Genomic DNA, 21,364 nt, shown 5'->3' on the forward strand with positions numbered 1-21,364 from the left:
CGCGGTCCGGGGCTGCGACCCCGGCACACAGCTCCTGGGACCCGGGCCTGGCTCCACCCAGATGCCCACCCGCCCCCTGGACGTCGTGTGACGACTTCACCAGGATAAAAACTCACAGACACACTTAGTGGAGTATAAGATGCGGCCTTTTTTTTTTTTTTTAAAAGATAGTTCATAAGCTTTAAAAAGTATTCTCTCCAGATTATAAAACGTTAGTTAAAACTGTTTAATAGGAACAACGCGGGCAGGCAGGAAGAGCTTTGATGTGGAGGATTAGAGCAACACACAGCTGGGGAAGGTCCACGCGGACGTCAGACTGGACGCGTGCCAATCTTCCAGCCGCGGCGGGACGCGTGCCCTCTTCCCAGGCACGTGGCACCTCCCAGAGCCGCCAGCGCTGCTCCTGGCACCCAGAGCTCTATTTACACGGACAAGTGGGCCTTCTTCTCGCTCGGCGCACGGCCCTGCCTAGCACAGGTGCAGGACGGCTTTGTTGATCTCGGGGTTTGTCCAGTCGTTGCGGATGTCGTCCAGGTGGTTGTCGAAGTCCACGAGCGTCTCGTAGGAGCGGCTGTCCAGCAGCGACGCCGAAATCCTCTGCGCCTCCGGCCAGTCTTCGCAGTAATCGCTACGGGCAAACACGGACAAGTCAGCCTCGTGCAGCAACCATGGAGGCCCACGGGGTGGAGGAGACCACGGGCGCTGGGGACAGGGAGCTATGAGCCAAAGGTGGACACGGGCGCCGACCCACAGCTGGCCCTCTGCAGACACTGTGAGAAGGCCAAGGGCAGCTGACCGGAGGATTCTGGGAAGTGCCCTCGGCCGGGGGCGGCAGCCCGGCAGGCCCTGGTCCCCCAGCAGTCCGGCAAGGGCATGATACGGTGCCTGGAGAACACGCCAACTTAAAACCCAGGTGGACGGGCGCCTCCTCGGTGCGGGCCCAGCCCGGCAGGCTCGGCACTCACTGGTGTGGGTCCCGGCAGCGCCATCTGCTCTCGTGGTGCTCGTACACGTGGATCGTGGGTGCTCCGCAGTCCATCGTAAACTTGGTGTTGTCCACCTGAGCCGAGGGCAGACACGAGAGGGAAGTGCGGGGAGGGCCGAGGCGGCCCCCGGGGTCTAGGGGCCCCTTCTGGGGAAAGCCCACCAGGAAGGCGTGGCCTAGCGTTTCTGCAGGGTCAACACCGGGCACTTGGCTGCTTCTCCACACCCCTCCCTCCCCTCCCCTGTCCAATCCAGACTGAAGCACAGGCCCCGATGCGACCCACCCAGGCCCCCTTCTGTGCCCATCCTCCCCAGGGGCACATGTCCCAGAATCACCTGGAAGCAGTGTTAAAACAGACTGCTGACGTGCTCGCTTCGGCAGCACATATACTAAAACAGACTGCTGAGTTCTAAGGGGGTCTGCGGCTGGGCCTGAAGACCTGCATTTCTAACAAGGTCCTAGGACACCACTGCTGGGCAGGGACCATCCCTGTGCTGGGACCACAGCCCAGGGGCCAACAGACGCCACAGGGGTCTCCTGAGGACAGAGGGCGAGACGGCCACCCCATAAGTAGCGCCAACAAGTGACTCACCATGATGAGAGCCGTGTCGCTGAAGCCTTCGGCAATCCTGGAGGCCACCTTCTCTGCGACCTGGTTTGGACTAAAGAGAGGAGCCGGTCAGTTCTCCAGGTTCCCACCAGAGAGGAGCCGGTCAGTTCTCCCAGGTCCCACCAGAGAGGAGCCAGTCAGTTCTCCCAGGTCAAACCAGAGAGGAGCCGGTCAGTTCTCCAGGTCCCCAGAGAGGAGCCGGTCAGTTCTCCCAGGTCCCCACCAGAGAGGAGCCGGTCAGTTCTCCAGGTCCCCAGAGAGGAGCCGGTCAGTTCTCCAGGTCCCCAGAGGGGAGCTGGTCAGTTCTCCAGGTCCCCACCAGAGAGGAGCCGGTCAGTTCTCCAGGTCCCCACCAGAGAGGAGCCGGTCAGTTCTCCAGGTCCCCACCAGAGAGGAGCCGGTCAGTTCTCCAGGTCCCCACCAGAGAGGAGCCGGTCAGTTCTCCAGGTCCCCACCAGAGAGGAGCTGGTCAGTTCTCCCAGGTCCTGGTTAAGGCCGCTCAGCGCTGCCCACGGCAGCAAGTGGGCACCAAGAAAGACTGCCAGGCCCAACAGGCCCTGTGTGCCAGTCTGCGGGGACACCGTGCTGTCAGGGCCCTGCGCCCCGGAGAGGGTCCCCGCAGGCCCAGGCATCACAGCCTCCTGGCCGCCTTCCCCACCTGCATGCTGGCCAAGGACTCGGCTGCGACAAGCCACAGAAACCTCGGGCCACCCCCCCCCGCCCCAACTCCATGCTGTGCCTTCAGCTGTGGGCCCGGCCCTGCCACCACCCAGCCTTGATAAATGACATCTTCCTGCTGGAAGTCACAGAGCTAATTATGGAGGGGCTCCCGCGCCACTCGGCCGTCTCCAGTCATTCTCCAGCTCAGCAGGGGCGGCCCACCCGCCGTGGCCTTCTCCCTGGGGCCCTGACACCCCCACCCCCGGCCGCAGCTGTCTTCACAGGGGAACGGCATCGGCTGATTCTCCGTGGCCAGGCCCTGCCCTCCCGTCGCTCCCACCCGCACCTCGTCCGCTTCTTCACTTGGCCGCGGTTCTTGCTCAGCGCTCTGTGCGGTCTACTGTCCACGTGACCCCGAGGACTGCCTCCAGGAGTCTGCCAACCACCGCCTTAGGGTCCAGCGGCCCCTCCCCCTAAAAGCCACCGTGTGGGGCCCTCTGCCAGCTTCTGACTTCAGCATGCCTGTCCTCTGCTCCCGGCCACTGGTCTCACCCAGGCTATCACCTACGGCACGGGCTGCTTAGCTGGCCTCACGGTTCTAGACTCTCCTACCTGACGTGCCCCGAACGCTCTCCTCAGGTCCTGGAAGAGCCAGCTGCCGTGCTCAGCCTCTCCCACCGCGGGCGGGCCCGGCGGCTTCCCCACTTAGGAAGCCAGGCTCTCTCCTGCTCCCCACGCGGGGCCCTGCTCTCCTTGATGCCATGGGGTACCTGGATTAGTCAATCCAGGCACCCCAGGTGGGCGGCAGGGACCCAAGTACCTGCATCATCACCTGGTGTGCTTCCCAGGGTGCACACGACCAGGAAGCTGGAGGGGGCGAAGCCAGGACTGCAACCCAGGTGCTCTGCCTGGGACACAGGTGTCCCAAGTGGCATCGAGGCTGCTGCACCGCCCGCCTGCCCAAATTTCTGCCTCCTATAGTAAGGTCTGAGAAAGAGACAGAGAGGGGAGCACTCCCGTCCGACGGTTCCCCTGCCGGGTGCCTGCAACAGCCCTTGGCTGCAGCCAGCACGGGAGCTGAGCCCTCAATCCAGGTGTCCCCCCCGGGTGCAGGACCCACCGCCCCGACCTCCCGGGTCTGCATCAGTAGGTGGCTGGCACTGAAGCCTGAGGGCTGAGGGTGCTACCCACGTCAGCTTTCTGGGCGCACGATCCTAGCAGCCGCGGCGAGACAATGTCTGCTCTGGGCTCATCTAAAGAAGCATGCCATACGACTACAACCCTCCCTTGTGAACGGCCGAAAAGAGTAACCAGGAAATATTTATTATGAAAATGAATGATTTTATCTGACTACTCGATCTTCATTTACAAAACTGAGAACTGAAGGTGAAATGCTGACTGTGAGTCTACAGTACTGGGTTAAGAAAAATGAAACTTAAACGAGAAGGGAGTATGCCCGGGACTGGCGCTCTGGTGCAGGCGAAGCCTCCACCTGCAGCGCCGGCCTCCCGCCGGGCGCTGCCGGAGTCCCGGCTGCTCCACTTCTGACCCAGCCCTGCTCATGTGCCCGGGGAAGCACTGGAAGAGGCCCAAGTCCCCGGGCCCCTGCATCCCTGTGTGAGTCCCGGAAGAAGCTCCTGGCTCCTCACTTCGGCCTGGCCCAGCCCCGGCTGTTGCAGATGGAAGACTTCTGTTTTCTTTCTTTCAAGTAAGTCAATCGACCTTTAAAATGACGGCCGGTGGGAGGAGACCCGCGGGCCGCGTGCTAAGGGCAAGCGGCTGGCGTCCGCTACGTGTACCATCTTCTGGGGACTCCTAACAACACAGGCAGAGCTGCCCGGCCTCCAGACACGTCCAAGGCCACGATCCCTAACACGGCCCTCCTGCCAGTCGGCGACTTTCCCAGGCGAGGGGGTCAAGAAACACTCCTGAGAGACGAGAGCCGCGGACGGTCGACGTGTCCAAGTCCTTGCAGTTCGGGAACGGTTCCTACCGCAGGGGAACGAGGGCCTGCTCTGAGCAAGGAAGTCACACGCTCTCAACCTGCTCTGAGCAAGGAAGTCACACACGCTCTCAACGAGCAAGAGGACGGACCACGGGGCGCGCAGGCCGTGCCAGACCAGGACACCGGGAGGACGGCGGGCGCGGCCAGGCCTTCAGGGGCAGCACAGGGAGCCGGACACCGGGAGGACGGCGGGCGCGGCCAGGCCTTCAGGGGCAGCACAGGGAGCCGGACACCGGGAGGACGGCGGGCGCGGCCAGGCCTTCAGGGGCAGCACAGGGAGCCGGACACCTGGGAGGACGGCGGGCTCGGCCAGGCCTTCAGGGGCAGCACAGGGAGCCGGACACCGGGAGGACGGCGGCTCGGCCAGGCCTTCAGGGGCACGCCGTCACACATCTGGGTAAGAACCCGCTAAGAGCAGATGAGCGGGAGGGGCTCGGGGAGGCCGCGAGGAGGCCCTGGAAGCAGAGACGCGCACGGTTCTCCCGTCCTGCCGCTTCAGGCCTCCAAGTCCTGGCCGTCCGACACCGACATCTGGGCCTGCATTGGTCCTCTTGGCATTTTCTGATGCGTCGCTGACCTTCACTGTACTTTTAATCAGCTGGTGGCATTTTTTTTTTTTTGACAGTTTCCTTGTTACCAGCATCTCTTTGGATTTTTATTTTTTAAAGATTTATTTATTTGAAAGACGAGTTACAGAGAGAGGTCTTCCATCTGCTGATTCACTCCCCAGATGGCCACAATAGCTGGAGCTGCACCGATCTGAAGCCAGGAGCTTCTTCTGCGTCTCCCACGTGGGGGCAGGGGCCCAAGGGCTTGGGCCATCTTCTGCTTTCCCAGGCCACAGCAGAGAGCTGGATTGGAAGAGGAGCAGCTGGGTCTTGAACTGGCATCCATATGGGATGCCAGTGCTTCAGCCAGGGCTTCAACCCGCTGCGCCACAGCGCCGGCCCCGGGATTTCTATCCATATTCCAGGCTTACCTTTCAACTGAGAAGCTCCACACATATGCATTCCATGTTGTAAAGAACACAACAGGCTACAAAGGAGCATATGAAGTACCAGCTCACACGTGTGTGTGTGTGTGTTCACACAAACATATATCAAAACTTAACTGTGCAGCAGGCAAAGCTGCCGCCCGCAGTGCTGGCATCCCATATGGGCGCCGGTTCTGTTCCTGGCTGCTCCTCTTCCAATCCAGCTCTCTGCTGTGGCCTGGGAAAGCAGTAGAAGATGGCCCACGTCCTTCGGCCCCTGCACCCACGTGGGAGACCTGGAAGAAGTTCCAGGTTCCTGGCTTTGGATCGGCCGTTGCAGCCATTTGGGGAGTGAACCAGCGGATAGAAGACCTTCTCTCTGCCTCTGTCCCTCTGTAATTGTTTTTATTTTTTTTTAAAGATTTATTTATTTATTTGAAAGTCAGAGTTACAGAGAGGAGAGGCAGAAAGAGAGAGAGAGGTCTTCCATCGATGGTTCACTCCCCAAGTGGTCACAACAGCCAGAACTTCGCCCATCCAGAGGCAGGAGCCAGGAGCTTCTTCCAGGTCTCCCACGAAGGTGCAGGGACTCAAGGACTTGGGCCATCCTCCACTGCTTTCCCAGGCCACAGCAGAGAGCTGGATGGGAAGTGGAGCAGCCAGGTCTCAGATCAGCATCCATCTGGGATGCTGGCGCTTCAGGCCAGGGTGTTAACCTGCCGTGCCACAGCGCCGTCCCCTCTGTAACTCTGTTTTTCAAATAAACAAACAAATCTTAAAACAAAATAAAACAAAACAACCTCAACTGCTTGTTTCTTGTGTCGTGAAGTTTTGTTTCTTCTGTTTTTGCTTCTGTGTATTTTTAATGAACACCTATGTCTCTCTCACACAAAGTACAAGGTGTTTTTTTTTTTTTTTAAATAAGCAAGCATGAAACAGGCCAGTGCTGTGGTGCGCTGGGTTAATCCTCTGCCTGTGGCGCCGGCATCCCATATGGGCACCGGTTCTAGTCCCGGTTGCTCCTCTTCCAGTCCAGCTCTCTGCTGTGGCCTGGGAAAGCAGCAGAGGATGGCCCAGGTCCTTGAGCTCCTGCACCCGTGTGGGAGACCTGGAGGAAGCTCCTGGCTTTGGATTGGCGCAGCTCCGGCCTTTGCGGCCACTTGGGGAGTGAACCAATGAAAGGAAGATCTTTCTCTCTGTCTCTCTCTCTCACTGTAACTCTGTCAAATAAATAAATAAAATCTTAAAAAAAAAAAAAGTAAGCGTGAAATAATTTTGCAACCAGCTTAACTGGGCAATGGTGGCAGACTAAACAAAGAACTATAAAAGAAAAGTAAATTTCTAATCACCTTTGGAAACTGTAGCCAGAAGAATAAAACTGGCAGTTAAAATAAACCAACCAACCAAAAAAACCAAAAACAAACAAAAAAAGAAACCTACCATTTCAGATACCCAAGAACTCAAAATTTATTTTTTTGAACAAGTTAAAGAATCTGCAGCCAATGAATTGTCACAGCATTTGAAGAGCTGCTGTCTCATTTCTGGACGCAAGACTGCCACGTTAGGACCGTCGAGGAGGGCGTCCCCTTTGCTGCCGAGCCAGCTGCCCGATACGCGGTGGAGCACGGGTGCGACAGGTGGACAGCACCGTGCGAGCCCCCTCCCTGACGGCCGGGGCCGGGCTCTGCAGGTGCGCGAAGCCGCACACCTGGTACCTAGTGTTCTGCTGACGTGCTGCAGGCCAGGGCACGTCCTGGCGTGGACTCACAGCCACAAGATGTTAAGCTACTGAGTGGCGCTCAGAAGGGCTGGTGCCACGCCCGTCCTCAGGCTGCTCTCCCAGGCACACGCTGTGGCCTACCCCACAGGCTGGGGCCCCGGAGGCTAACCAGCAAGTCACCCGGGACCTGAATCCACAGCCCTTACTCAGTGAGACACGGTTAATGGGAGGTATTTCCAGAGCGGGGACACATTTTCAGTAGACCAGGCAGGGACAGGAGACGACGCTCCGACACTGGACAGAAGAGTCCGCACCACTGCTGCTCCTCCATTTCCAGACTGGGGGCCTCTGGGACACTCCCTTCTCGGGATGAGATGACCCCAGAGCCCGAGGCCAGCGTCACCTCTGCAGGGGGACTCGAGCTTCGCTGGGCAGGCCCGGGGGCCACCTCTCACCGCCCTCCAGCCTGCACGTCATCCCCTCTACAGACTGGCCCCGGGATGCAGCTTGGCGAGGGCAAGGCCTCCTAAAGGATGGTGGGGGCACGAAGGTGGCGTCTGAGCCGGCTGCAGGCTGAGCGGGAATGAGCGGAGGCGGCAGAGGACCAAGCTGAGTCCCGCGGGCATGGATTCAGGAGTGGGGTTCCCGTGTGGACCTGGCAGTCTGGTGCACTTCTTCTCGCCCAGAACCCCGCCCCGCCTGCAACAGCAGCTCAGGGGCACAGCTCTGTCCGGGAAAGCCCTCCTGCCAAGTCAGCACTGTGCCACTCCCTGGGCAGTGGGGAGCCCTCAGGGCAGCCCTGCCTTGCCTGCAGCTCCACTGCCCCCTCTCCCACCACAGCCCCACCCGTCTACCCACCAGGATCACGCTGGCCTCCGGGTCTCCACCAGGCCTACTCCCGAGACCCCGGTTCAAAGGACTCCCTTCCCTGGGGGTCTCAGGTCACGGCTCTGGGCGAGTTCTCCCTGGTGCAGCTCCTGGTGCAGGCTCTTCCACCCAGTCAAGTGAGGGCGGGGCCGAGCATGTTTGCTTGGCTCAGCTCACGCTGGCCAGCCTCTCATGTAACAAAGACCAAGGTGCACACGGTCCCTGGGCACTCTCCTGCTCAGAGATGGACAGCTGAGTCACCAGCACAGGGTGCAGGATGGCCAGCAGAGGAGCTACCCGGAGGAACGAGGTCATTAGGACACGCACTGGGGCCGGCGCTGTGGCGCAGCGGGTAAGGCCGCCGTCTGCAGTGCCGCATCCCATATGGGCGCCGGTTTGAGTCCCGGCTGCTCCACTTCCAGTCCTGGGAAAGCAGTGGATGACCCAAGTCCTTGGACCCCTGCACCCGCGTGGGAGACCTGGAAAGAGTTCCTGGCTTTGACTGGCGCAGCTCCAGCCGTTGCGGCTATTTAGGGAGTGAACCATCAGATGGAAGCCCTCTATCTCTGCTTCTCCTCTCTGTGTAACTCTTTCAAATAAATAAATCTTAAAAACAAAAACAAAGAGATGCAGGGAAGAAGTCCCACCTGCAGGCTCAGAGTAAGAACGGCAAGGTGGCGGGAAAAGCCGAAGAGCCAGGCTCACGGGGCCCTGCTGGCCCTCCACCGCGCCCTAGACACGAGCCAGGCTCACGGGGCCCTGCTGGCCCTCCACCGCGCCCTAGACACGGCCGCGACGGGGACCACCTGGACAAGAGCAACAAAAGCAGCAGCAGAGACCACATTTTCTCCACCGTGTCACACCCGAGAGCCCCAGACCCAAGGCCGGGTCAGTTCTCCCGAGAGACGGTGGGCTCCCTGCGGCCGCTCTGCCCACATCACAGCCAGCCTGGGGAGGGGGAGCAGGCAGAGCCGAGCGGACAGAACCTGAGGCCTCAACTGTACGAATCCCCTTCAAGCGATATAAAGAAGATACAAAACAGAATCCCCAAGTTAACATAAATGTTCAGAGTCTCTGTTTGGAACTCGCCACACCAGGATTCCCTTCCAATTCCATAAAGGAGCACAGAGGGCGGGGAGGGGCGTGCGCCCCACACGCTGCATCTGGAGCCTGCAGGGGGTCGACGAGCGACCCCCAGGCAGGCGTGCGTGCGTGACCACCCCCGCGCCCAGGGGCTCACCCGCTAGCATACCTGGCATCCTTGACGCGCTCATTGGCTTGATAGTAGCCGGCGATCACATAGCTATTGTCTTTGCACCAGGAATCGATCTGAAACAAGAACAGAAATTGGGAAGAAAAGGTGAATGATGGCTACTCCCTCCCGGACAAGTCAGGGCAAGCGTGCCCTCACCCTGCGTCCCTCCCAGAAGAAAGGCCCAGAGAGCCAGCCGGGGGCTCAGAGGAAAACGCAAATCCCACATCCCTCCCCCAGCCCCAGGCCAGGCCAAACAGACGGCCGTGCTCTCAGGCAGCACCCCAGGGCCCTGTGGGTGCTGCCATGCTGGACACAGGGAACCACTGCTTGCCCGGCCCAGCGAGAGGCCCCTCCGGACGAGGTTTTGAATCGGGTACAGGCACGTGCAAGCACACTTCACCGCCACTGGACGGTGCGACCTCCAGGGTCTTCTGAGCCGCTTTCCAAACCCGCTGTCTCACCAGGTCCACCCTGCAGCTCTGACGCCATTATTAAAAACAGCAAAAGGTCATCCTGTTTCCCCATAACAGAATTTAATATGCCGCAACAAATTCCAGTCTCAGTCTGCTGAAGAGGAAGCAAACGGATGCGTTTTTATTTTTTTTTTTTTGTTTTGCTGTGAATCAACTGGCTGAAAGCGCGAGTGTCCGTGTGCGCGTCACAGAGTAGGGCCTCTAGAGCTCTGTCCCGTTCAGGGTCGGACTCCGCCGTCTCCTTTCTGACTAAAAGCAGACATCACCAGACAGTTCCAGTCAGGGTCGCCGGCTCGCACAGGGGTTACAACACTTCTGGCCTCCTGAGAGCTCACAAATGACCACACTGGGTCAACACCGGGACCCCTGAAGCACCGGACCTTCTGCCTGTCTACCCAGATGAGCACGGCTACGCCCCCAAATGAGGACAACGGCGCCTCCCCCGCGGCTTTGCAGCAAACCACTGCGCACGGCCGAGACGCTCTGGGAACCCCGCGCTGCTTCCATTGGCTTCTTGACTCCCTCCAGGCAGCGCCACAGGGCCGGGCTCTAGGTCTGGGGCTCGGTCCAGGCCCTGATCCTCGGGGCAGGGAAGCCGGGAGAGGCCGAGGTGTCTGCCGACCTGGACATCTCCACCTGGCTTCGGGGCAGTGGTGTTTACAGCCACCTCATTTTCTCACAGCCCTCGGGACAGCTACAGACAAGGCACCTTCTGAACTGACAGGCCAGGCGTCTGGGATGGCTCACAGGCTGTGCCCCTTCCGGAGGTGCCGGCAAGAATCCGTGTACCTGCAGAGCTGCCCACGTCCTGGGCCTGTGGCTGCAACGCTCTGACCTTGCTTCCGGCCCCATCTGCTGACCCCTACCCTAAGTGCCTCTTAAAAGGGCCCGGGGATTCCACGGGGCAAACACGGAGAATCCAAGGTCATCTCTCCACCTACGACCCATAACTTACACTTATCTGCAAATTACCCCTTCAAAAAATGTTTTATTTTCAACTACTTGGAAGTCAGAAAGACGGAGAGAGAGGCAGAGAGAGAGAGAGAGAGACATCTTCCTTCTGCTGGTCCTCACATGCTCGCAAGAGCCAGGGCTGGGCCAGACTGAAGCCAGGAGTCAGGAGCCCCACGTGGGCTTCCCATCTGGGTGACAGGTGCCTCCTAGGGTGCGCCAGCAGGGAGCCGCGAGGCAGGGACTGCATGGGGATTCTCTCCACGACGTGGGGGTCCCCAGTGGTGGTTTAACCCGCCACGCCACAACGTCTGCGCCTGAAAACGCCTTCTGCTAGGCGAGGCTGAGGGTCAGGGTGTAGAGACTGGTGGTCATTACTGGCTGACCACAGGCGCGCCACGACCACGCAAGGATGCAGCTGTCTTGTACGGCCATCCCGGACCAGCCCCGGCAGCACCTCTACTGAGTACTCTCAGCTGCGCCCACGCCCCTTCTCTGACCGGGGACACAGGTTTGGGGCGGTGTCTTCCATCTGCCCTCAGGACACAGAAAGGAGCGTGACTGGCACAACACAGACCTCAACCTGGGCCTCGCTTGCAGAGGGCAAACTCCTGCATGGAAAAACCCTAATTCGTCACAAAAATAACGCCATGACCCCTGAAGAGGCTGCTTTTAAAGTAAGCCAGGTCAAAGTGCTGGCTTGCTTCACAAACTCCCGAGTGACTCAAACAACGATCAGTCAACCGTACGAGGACGGATGCACGGTCTGTCCAACCAAGGAAGGCAGAACGCGAAAGGGAGGAACAGACAGCCTCAGAGGAAGGGGGCAAGTTCTATTTTATGTTACTTGAAAGGTGGAGAGAGACAGACATTTCTTAACTGTTGCATTTGCTCCCCAAATGTCCGCAACAGCTGGGGTTGGGCCAGGTGGAAGCCAGGAGCCTGGAACTCAGTGCAAGCCTCCCAGCAAGTGCAGGGACCCACACACTGCCTCCCAAGGCACATCAGCAGGAAGCAGGAACCGGAGGTGGGTGCGCGAGTGGGGCCCTCCCAGCTGAGCAGGCTTTAACGGGGGGAGGAGTTTCCTCTGCTGGAGAGAACACAGAGGCTGACAGGAGGTGACGTGGAGTGCGCCGAGCGAGCAGCGCTGCACAGGCAGGTCTGGCGCGTGGCGGAAGCCCACGGGCAGCTGCCTGTGTGGACGAGCAAAGGAAAACAGATCTGCGAGCCAAGCGTCGCTCACGCGGGAGAGCTCGTGGCCACTGCGGCGTCAGCCTGGCGCCTTCTCTCCAGTGCCCTCTGGCTTGTTCGGTCCCTCACATACACAGAGCTGCCGACGGCACGGAGGCCTCACGCGTCCCGCTGGGCGGCACCACGAGGCTCTCAGCACACTTACTGTTTACGTGTGAAGCACTGTCATCTTCCAGGCACCACTGCCATCTGTGGTGACCGCAAGTCCAACCATAAAGAGGGCAAGGGCAGGGGCCTGGCCAGAGGGGCTCCGCTCCTGAACCCGCCATGCACCCAGACCCCCAGGCGGTAAGCTGCAGGCCTTCCTGCCTTCGGCGACACGCAGGGTGGAGGGACCGGGAGCCGGGCGGGGGCCTTTCTCCTGCCAGGGGCATCCGGACATTGGTAACATCACGTGAGGCCACACTGCTGGGGTTTACTGAAGTGTGGCCTTCCGTCGCCACGGCAGAGCCTGACCAAATGACTTCACAGGCCTCGCGTGGCCGGCGGGCTGGACGGGCCTCACGAGCTACAGCTGTGCAGGAGCTTTGCGGAGAAAACGGAAGGGGAACCCGAGCCGGTGCCCCTCTCCCAGGCGGGCACGCGGATGCCCTGGAGAGGGCACGGGCACGGGGGGCGTGGGAGATGCCGGGCGGGGGCACAGAGGGGACGTCCTGGCCTGAAATTGCAGGCAGGAAGGCGGCCATCTGAGGGCTCCCAGCAGAGCCGCCCCGGAGCACAGAAGAGGCTTAGAGAAACAGCAGGTCCACGCTAATTTTCCTCCTAACGTTTTATGGGTTTTTGCTATTAGAGATAATTCCTTTGCTACTTACGTCATAGGGTTATAAGGATAAATAAGGTAATAGGCATAAGTACTTAAAAAAAAACCCCAAAAAGCCTCCAGAGACGCATGGATTTTTTAAAATGGAAAATTATAATGAAAAGCCTCCTCAGGAATCCCATGTTGCCTCTGACAGACTGCAGATCAAGCCAGTCTTCCCCATTTAGCAAAACCATTCCAGCACAGGGCTCCCTGAAGAGCAGGCAGCCAGGAGAACAAGGCCCGGGTCCAGCTGCCAGGAGAACAAGGCCGGGTCCAGCAGCCAGGAGAACAAGGCCGGGTCCAGCTGCCTGGTCCAGACGCCCGGCCGAGGTGCCGTCTCCTGCAGCCGAGAGCCCGGTGGACTTCGGTTCTGCACACTGAGGTCTCGCGGCCTCCAGGGTCTCACCACTAAGTCCAAAGGTCAACACCTGACCGGCTTAATGAGGATGCGACCTGCTCAGACAGGCTCGAGTTGCGAAGCCCCCTAGAGGTCGTCCACTGGCACTGCACTGGCATCTCTCCCGTCTCAGCTGCTTTGGCGATTTTTTTAAAAAGAAAGTTTTACTTATTTTTTAAAGATTTATTTGAAAGAGTTACAGAGAGAGGGAGAGACAGATCCTTCATCCATTGGTTCACTCCCCAAACGGCCACAACGGCTGGAGTCGGGCCAGGCCACAGCCAGGAGCCACAGCCGAGCAGGACAACACTGGGGCAGTGGAGTTCACGGCCGAGGAGACCCACGGAGCCCGGCTTGGCCCGACACGGACACTGCTGGACGCGAGATGCACCAGCCAGAGGCCTGTGTGGGGCGGTGCTGGGAGCCTGCCGTCTGGAAGCGGCAGGGGCACACCCAGAGCAGCCCCCCCCCCGCCCCCGGGCTCCGGCTGGTGGCAGCACGCGGCCTGCGTTCTGAGCCGAGGTCCCCTCCGGGCCCCGTCCTCCCCAGTGAGGGTTTGGAGGCAGCTCTGCTCCGCGGGGAACACCCGTGTACGGTGATGCAAACGCACTGTGTACTGCTCACGTTGGCATGGTTAATTCTCTCAAGCACGGCTCACACCGCGTACGGGAGGAGACCAGCTCTGAGCAGGGACTTGGGACGAGAAGGCTGAGTGATGCCGGGCGCAGGCCTGGATGGAGGTGCTACCGCGGCCCCGGCCCCCGCAGTCACTCTCCGTCCACACACCTGCCACGGGCGGGGCGGCTTCCCCTCGTGCAGGGCCCCAGCGAGGCTCACGGGCTTTCACGGCTTCCAGTCATGGGGAAGCCACGGGCTCCCACCTCTGTCTGGGCCCGTATGTCCGTCCATCCCCACGTCCACTTTCAACCTTCACTGCCAGGACTTCCTCACGTGACCACCTCAGGCGAAGGCACCCCCCGCCGGTTTCCCTGTTTCCCCAAGGAACCGCACCACCATGAGCCAGAGACAGCTGTCACGGTCACGTCCCCTCCCCCAGGCCAACGGAACACAGCGTGGTCAGCCACCTCCCTGCCTCTGGTCTTGGGTGTACCCCCTCTCCAAAGCTGTATTTTTTTTTAAAGATTTTTTTTTTTAATTTTTTTGACAGGCAGAGTGGACAGTGAGAGAGACAGAGAGAAAGGTCTTCCTTTGCCGTTGGTTCACCCTCCAATGGCTGCCGCAGCCGGCGCACCGCGCTGATCCGATGGCAGGAGCCAGGTGCTTTTCCTGGTCTCCCATGGGGTGCAGGGCCCAAGCACTTGGGCCATCCTCCACTGCACTCCCTGGCCACAGCAGAGAGCTGGCCTGGAAGAGGGGCAACCGGGACAGAATCTGGCGCCCCAACCGGGACTAGAACCCGGTGTGCCAGCGCCGCAAGGCGGAGGATTAGCCTACTGAGCCACGGCGCCGGCAACATTATTTTATTCACTTGAAAGAGTTACAGAGGGAGGGAGAGAGAGAGAGGAAGGGAAGGAGAAGGGGAGAGGGAGGGAGGGTGGGAGATCTTCCACCTGTTGGTTCACTCCCCAGATGGCCGCAACGGCCAGGACCGGGCCAGACCCCAGCCAGGAGCTTCTTCCGGGTCTCCCATGGGCGCCAGTCTCTGCTGCTGTCCCAGGTGCATCAGCAGGGAACAGTCTGGAAGTGGAGCAGCTGGGACTCGAACCAGTGCCAATACGGGATGCTGGAGACGCAGGCAGCAGCTTTACCCCCGCCCCACAGTGCCGGCCCCTGCCCAACACTCTTGACTGAAGGCTGGAGCCATCGCTCAGACACAAATCTGAGTGGCTCCCGCTGCCCTGAGGAGCTGCCCAGCACCCCGGCCTCGCCACACGGGCCCTGTGGGACACTGCCCACGCCCTCTCCTGGCCCTGCCCTCCGCATGCCCCGTGCTCCCCAGTTCCCTACTCTTCCAGCCCACTGCCCTCTCCGGCCTCGCTGCCGCCTTCCGCCCCGCCCTTCCAGCTCCGGCCCCCCCAAGGCTGCCCACCCCTGCCCATCCCCCCCCCGGGCGTCCCCCCGCTGCCCGTCCCCCCCCCGGGCGTCCCCCCGCTGCCCGTCCCCCCTCCCCGGGCGTCCCCCCGCTGCCCGTCCCCCCCCCGGGCGTCCCCCCGCTGCTCGTCCCCCCCCCCGGGCGTCCCCCCGCTGCCCGTCCCCCCCCGGGCGTCCCCCCGCTGCCCGTCCCCCCCCCAGGGCGTCCCCCCGCTGCCCGTCCCCCCCCCAGGACGTCCACCGCTGCCCGCCCCCCCCAGGGCTGCCCACCGCTGCCCGTCCCCCCAGGGCTGCCCCCCGCTGCCCGCCCCCTCTCTGGGCCCCGGCAGCCCCCTGCCAGCCTCTCCCGAGCTCCCCAGGCTGCACAGAGCGAGGGCCGGCTGCAGGCCCGGCGGAGCAGGTGCGCACGCGGCGCCGCGGCTGTGTGGCAGCTCCATCTACGTCCCCGGCCCCGGCCCAGCGACAGCAAGAACTCCGCGCGACGACTCAGTCCAGCCCCAGGCTGTGCCCGGCGCCCTCGGGCCGGGACCCCCGCCGGGCCTCGCCGCACCGCCCGCCCCTCGGCGCGGGGGGGGGGGTCTCCAGCGACCGCCGCCCCTCCGGGGTGAGCACCCGGGGCGTCGCAGCCCGCCTGTCCCGCACGGACCCTCTCAGCCGGAGCCGTGGGGCGCACGGGACAGCGTCTGCTCCTGCCCGCCTTCCCGCGGCGGACCGGCCTCGCCGCCGCCCCCGCCCCCCGCCCGGTGTCTCCCCGGGCCGCGCTTACCAGGGTGAGGGCCACCTCCAGCATGGGGGCGAGGGCCAGCGTGCCGTGGAACAGGGGGATGCAGTCCACGAAGAGGGTGTGGTGGGCGCCCGCGCCGCCCAGGGGCAGGTGCTCCTTGCGCGGCTTCTGCTTCTCGGCCACCAGCAGGCCGTTGACGGCGCAGTGCGGGTACTTGGCGCCGTGCAGGACCATCTTGCAGTAGGCCTGGGTGGTCAGCTTCACCCCGGGCATGCTGAGCCCGGGCCGGCCCCGAAGGCCGCGGCCGCGCGGCTGAGGCCTGGGCCCGCTGCCCGGCCGCGCGGTGCCTCACCGGGACGCGGACAAGCGGGAAGCGACCGCCTGGCACGGCCACGGGCCGGCGAGGCCCCGCAGGCGGCCCGGCTCGGGCCTGGGCTCACGCCTCCGGGAAGCCGCCGCTGCCGCCGCCGGCGCCGCCTCGGACTCCACTCGCGCTCCCTGCCCGGCGCCTGCCGGAAAGCAGCCCGGCCGGCGTTTTTACGACGTTCGCGGCGCATGCCCCCTTCCGCTCCCCGGCGACCTCTGCGCAGCGCGGGGAGGCGGGGCCTCGCTGCATCCCGTGGTGCTTCGCGGCGCGGCCTCGCTCTCTTCCGGTCGCGGGCAGCCGGGGCGTAGAGGGCGGTCGCGGCAGCAGGGTCGGCGGTACCGGCAGGTGAGGCTCGCGGGGAGCGGGCGCCGGGCCGCGAGCGGGCCGTGCCGGCCTAGGAGCGGCGGCCGTTGGTCCTGCGCGCCGGCGGCCGGGCGCCCGCTGGACACGGCGGTGGGCCTGCGTCTCCGGTGACATTGAGGCCGCCCCGCGGGGGCTCGGGGCTCGAGGGGCTGCAGGGCCGCAGCCCCCGTGCTGGCGCGAGCGCCCGGGCCTGCTCCGCTGGCCTGCGGCGGCCGCGCCGCGGGCTGGGACGGTGTGACCTTGGGCGCCCGCGGCCCGCTCGGCGGCTGCGCGCCGGCCGCGGTGAGCGAGGCTCCCGGCGCCCGCGCGCGAGGCCCGGCCGAGGGCGGCCCCGACGTCACGCGCAGGTTTGGCTGCCCCGGGGCGGGACCCCTTGCTGCGCCGCCGTCCTCCGAGGAGTGCGTCCTGCAGCCGGGGCGCAGAGGCCAGGGAGGGCCGGGTCATCCCGGTCACTCCGCTGCCGCCGGGCAGGCCCCCGAGAAGGCAGGCCCACGGCGGCGTGGTGCTTCGGTGGCTTCCTTTTCGGTCACCTGGATCGGTCTTCGCTGGTGTTTGAGCCGGGCGGGGCTTGTGTCGCTGGGGGGAGGCGGCGAGTCTCGGGGAGACGCGAGCCGGAGCTGCGCGCGCCTGCACGGCACCGGGGCGGAGCGGGGCGGACCGGGGCGGAAGCGGCCGCGGCCGGCCCGGGTGCCCGTGTCCGCCGTCGCCGCAGGGGAAGTGCTGTCCTTTGTGTTGCAGGATGTTGGCCACCAGGGTGCTGAGCCTCGTCGGCAGGCGGGCGATTTCCACCTCCGTGTGCGTGCGGGCGCACGGTAAGTGATGCTGCCTGCGGCCGGGTCTGGGCGCGGCGTCCAGGCAGGACGGCCGCTCCGGCCTCGCCCCTGTCTCCCGCCTGCTTTCCCGCCTCCCAGCAAGGAGGGCTGCTCCGCGGGACCTGGGCTGGGGCTCTTCCCCGAGGGACCTCGCTTCCGTCCTGGCCACGTCACTTGGCAAGTGCCCCCTCCGCGCGGACGGCGCAGGTCTGGCTGTGCCCTCCTCCGTGTGTGTCTGCAGCAGGCGCCGTCAGGCACGGAGGAGAAGGCAGAGGCCCGGACCCTGCGCGGAGGCCCAGCTGGAGGGGGGCGGGGGCGGGCAGCCTGGCCTGGGGTTGCCGCCGGCGGCTGGGGAGGGTCAGGTGCGGCAGGGGCGTGGGTGACCCCGGACAGCGGGGCTGGGTGGGGTGGCGGCTGACCGGGCTGAGCTGGGAGGGGGCGCGGGGCTGTGGGTGAGCTCTAAGGCAGTTACCTTGGTCACCCGGACAGCAGAGCCGCTTCCTGCACTTGCAGCCTGGGCGCCGGCTGCGGCAGGATTCGCTGCCTCCGTGGGTTTGCCAGTCCATTTCCAGTGCTTTTTGGTTGGTTTGGCTTCGCTTCGGGTAGGCACATGAGAAGGTGCCGCGTTCTCTGACGCGCTCGCCCCGTGCGGCTCCTCCACGGTCAGCACACGGGAGTTCTCACGGGTCCCTGACCCTGGCTGCCTTCCTAAGGAGCCAACCTCCCTATTTTTTTTTTTTTTTTATTTGACAGGCAGAGTGGACAGTGAGAGAGAGAGACAGAGAAAGGTCTTCCTTTGCCGTTGGTTCACCCTCCAATTGCCGCTGCGGCTGGTGCACCGCGCTGATCCTATGGCAGGAGCCAGGTGCTTCTCCTGGTCTCCCATGGGGTGCAGGGCCCAAGCACTTGGGCCATCCTCCACTGCACTCCCGGGCCACAGCAGAGAGCTGGCCTGGAAGAGGGGCAACCGGGACAGAATCCGGTGCCTCGACCGGGACTAGAACTCGGTGTGCCGGCGCCGCAGGTGGAGGATTAGCCCAGTGAGCCGCGGCGCCAGCCCAACCTCCCTATTCTTAGAAGGGCTTATGCTTTAGGCTTTTTTTTTCTTGAACAAGAAACAGTCTTTAAAGGAAGAAACATAGAAGGAGGGACAACAGAAATGGTCAAGAAAGGAAAGAGCACAGTACCGGCCCGCGCGGTCCTTCCTTCCAAGGGCAGCTGTGACGCTGACCGCGTCAGCTGGCACTCAGCATCGGGTGCCATCAGACAAGGCAGATGCAGGTTCTCTACCTGAAATAGGAGGCTTTCAAAGACAGACAGTGTTTTTATTTGTAAATCAGACTGTAAGAAACGACAGGCAGAAGTCAGAGTTGGTGTCGAGACGCAGTCGGTCTGAGACTCCACCCCTCCGCCTCGCGGTGGACCGTGCCGGGCACGAGCCAGACACGATTTACGTGTTTTAAGAGAGACTGCAGCAGTCTGTGGTCTGCTCTCTGGCACCCGACGTCCGAACCACGCTCAGCATTTCCTAGGGGCCGAATCCGCGCCCGGTGACCCGCGGCCCCTGGTGCTCGTCCCTGGGAGGAGCACAGCTCAGGACTGTTCCCGGGTGATTCCCGGAGGACGCAGCAGCTCCGCCCCCGCTCACTCTGCACATGCGTGCGCGGCCCTGGCCGGGCCTGAAGGAAGCCCAGAGCCTGACCTCCGCCTGGCCTCCCTCGCGGTGGCGGGAGCCGGTCCACGGGCCATCGCTGCTGCAGGGGCTGAGCCCAGGCGCTGGGACAGGGAAGGGGGGCGGGGGTCTTCCCGGCCGGGCTGACCTCCGTCCCGCGTCTTCATGCTGCTTGGTTTCGGAACCTTAGAGAGTTTCGCGCGGTTTTGTTCTTCAGTTTGAATCCCTTCTAGAAAGGCCCCGCTGTGTGCATCTCCTGCCCGGGGCACCCTGGGAGCCCTGGCCGACCGGCGCGGTGACGGGCGGCGCTGGCCCGGGGCCGCCGAGTCTCGGTCCTTGTTTGTGGCTCCCCCGTGGAGCGGTCACAGCGGCTCTTGGTTTCAGGGAGCGTTGTGAAGAGCGAGGACTACGCTCTCCCGAGCTACGTGGACCGGCGTGACTACCCCCTGCCCGACGTGGCCCATGTGAAGCAGCTGTCTGCCAGCCAGAAGGCCCTGAAGGAGAAGGAGAAGGCCCCCTGGGGCAGCCTCACCAGGGACGAGAAGGTCGAGTGTGAGTACTGCACACGGGGCGGCCCAGTGCTCGGGCGTGTCTGCGTGAGTGTGTGTGTGTGTGTGTGAGAGAGAGAGACGGTGACTGTGGGACGTGTGTGTGTGTGAGAGACAGTGACTGGGACGTGTCTGTGTGTGTCTGCGTGAGTGTGTGTGAATGAGCGAGAGATGGTGACTGTGTGTATGACGGTGACTGTGGGCGCGTGTCTGAGTGTCTGAGGGGAGTGACAGCGGGGTGTGTGTGTGTGTGTGTGTGTGTGTGTGATGGTGACTGGCTACCCAGAGGGCCACTGCTGGGTTCCGGGTGACTGACTGGGACCCAGTTTCTGTGCTCCGGAGCCATCTTCGGTGCGTTCCCGAGTGCTCTGGGAAGAAGCTGGGTGGGAAGGGGAGCAGCCGGGCTCCGACGGCGCCGCTGTGGGGTGCTGGAGAACAGGCAGAGGCTTCCCCTGCCGCCGCGCAGCCCTGGCCCGTGTTTTCTCCCGTGGGGGTGTTCTCAGCGTGAGGAGGTGTGGACGCATCCACTCCGCCCTAAACAGCTGCCCCCCTGTGTCACAGTGTATCGCATTCAGTTCAACGAGAGCTTCGCCGAGATGAACCGGGGCACCAATGAGTGGAAGACGGTCGTGGGCACGGCCCTGTTCTTCATTGGCTTCACCGCCCTCATCCTGATCTGGGAGAAGCACTACGGTGAGTAGGGAGGGGGCCGGAGCCTGGAAGCGGGGGGCCGGGCAGGGCACCGCGGGGGCCTTCACGCTGCCCTCGAGCCAGAGTCGGGTTATTTTGTGTCTGAGGCCACTGGGCCAGCTGAGGTGGGAGATGAACGTGCGGAGAGGCTGAGCGAGCGGCCGTCGTGGCCGTGCCGTGAGTACTGCACACAGCACGCACAGCACACGTTCTAGTAGGTCTTCACCTGCCCGCCCGTCACCAGGATGCCTTCGTTCAGCAGGGAGAGGGACTCACTCCTGAACCGTGGCGCAGCGTGGGCCTGGGCGGGCCTGGCCCTGCATCTCACGCAGCGTCTCGCGGGTTCCCCGGGCGCAGGCAGAGGCGCGTCGCTGTGCCTCTGACTTCTAAGTGGGTGAGCGTCCTCCCTGTGTCGCAGGCGGCCCTCCCCCTGCCCGCACACGAGCCTGTGGAAGACACGCTGCCTGCAGCTCACGTATTTTTAGCTTTCTACCAACAAAGGAATAATTGAAAGTCAGAGCTGGGAGTGCCTAGAACAGAAGCCCGCATGGGTGGGCTCGGGGCCCCCGGGCGTGGGCTCAGGACCACTGTGCAGGGCGGCTTCACGATTCCCTTTGAACCGCAGTGTACGGCCCCATCCCGCACACCTTCGACAAGGAGTGGGTGGCCATGCAGACCAAGAGGATGCTGGACATGAAGGTGAGCCCCATCCAGGGCTTCTCCGCCAAGTGGGACTACAACAAGAACGAGTGGAAGAAGTAGAGCTCCTGCCGCGGAGCCCTCGCAGCGCTGCGCACGCACAGGAAACCCACGTCAGACGGCGCCAGTCCTAATAAACGACCTGTGTCCCCGAGGTCCTCTTGGAGGAGAACTAAATGCAAGCGTCTGTTATTTAAAACAATAGCTGTCTCCCAGGCGTCCGAAGTAAACATACACTGGCTGTACCCGAGTGAATCTCGTGCCTTAGGTGTGTGCTAAGCCGCTGGCTGGGACGCTCCTCTCCCCCAGTGGCAGGCCAGGGCTGGCTGCCCGACTGGCTCCTGGTTACAGCTTCCTGCCTGCGGGCCCCGGGAGGCTGCTGCTAAGGGCTCAAGTGGCTGGGGTCTTGCCACCCACGTGGGAGGCCTGCGTTGAGTCTGGTTCCTGATGGGCTGTTGTGGGCATCGGGCAGTGAACCAGCAGCAGGA

At 62.9% G+C, this 21,364-nt stretch overlaps 3 protein-coding genes across 4 annotated transcripts in view; 1 reads left to right on the forward strand and 2 right to left on the reverse strand.

Annotated features, from left to right (window-relative positions):
- Positions 1-176, reverse strand: part of C18H16orf74 (chromosome 18 C16orf74 homolog) — a 45,203-nt gene extending 45,027 nt beyond the window's left edge. The window contains exon 1 of the mRNA XM_051829275.2: positions 125-176. Within this exon, the coding sequence (XP_051685235.2) occupies positions 125-176 (52 nt within the window). The remainder of the gene's footprint in view (positions 1-124) is intronic.
- EMC8 (ER membrane protein complex subunit 8) lies at positions 129-16,293 on the reverse strand. The gene is made up of 5 exons (XM_051829273.2): positions 15,768-16,293; positions 9,073-9,149; positions 1,578-1,647; positions 966-1,060; positions 129-628 (listed from the first exon to the last, which is right to left on the reverse strand). The coding sequence occupies exons 1-5, from the start codon at positions 15,996-15,998 to the stop codon at positions 469-471; spliced, it is 633 nt and encodes a 210-aa protein (XP_051685233.1). The 5' UTR covers positions 15,999-16,293; the 3' UTR covers positions 129-468.
- A 76-nt stretch (positions 16,294-16,369) lies between these two features.
- Positions 16,370-21,126, forward strand: COX4I1 (cytochrome c oxidase subunit 4I1). Of its 2 annotated transcripts, none has more exon segments than NM_001361489.1 (5): positions 16,370-16,437; positions 17,194-17,267; positions 19,324-19,491; positions 20,049-20,180; positions 20,803-21,126. In NM_001361489.1, coding segments are annotated over 4 exon segments (510 nt in total). In that variant the 5' UTR covers positions 16,370-16,437; position 17,194; the 3' UTR covers positions 20,940-21,126.
- The last annotated feature ends 238 nt before the right edge of the window (positions 21,127-21,364 follow it).

This window comes from Oryctolagus cuniculus, chromosome 18 (assembly GCF_964237555.1).
Source record: "Oryctolagus cuniculus chromosome 18, mOryCun1.1, whole genome shotgun sequence".
NCBI classification, from domain to species: Eukaryota; Metazoa; Chordata; class Mammalia; order Lagomorpha; family Leporidae; genus Oryctolagus; species Oryctolagus cuniculus.

Bases quoted from the DNA above. Each gene is read 5' to 3' on its own strand.
- EMC8 (XM_051829273.2), bottom strand. From the start codon at position 15,998: ATGCCCGGGGTGAAGCTGACCACCCAGGCCTACTGCAAGATGGTCCTG. The intron at 9,150-15,767 runs GTAAGCGCGGCC...TTCTTGTTTCAG, and splicing joins TGGAGGTGGCCCTCACCCTG to ATCGATTCCTGGTGCAAAGA. The intron at 1,648-9,072 runs GTATGCTAGCGG...TCCTCTCTTTAG, and splicing joins GAGCGCGTCAAGGATGCCAG to TCCAAACCAGGTCGCAGAGA.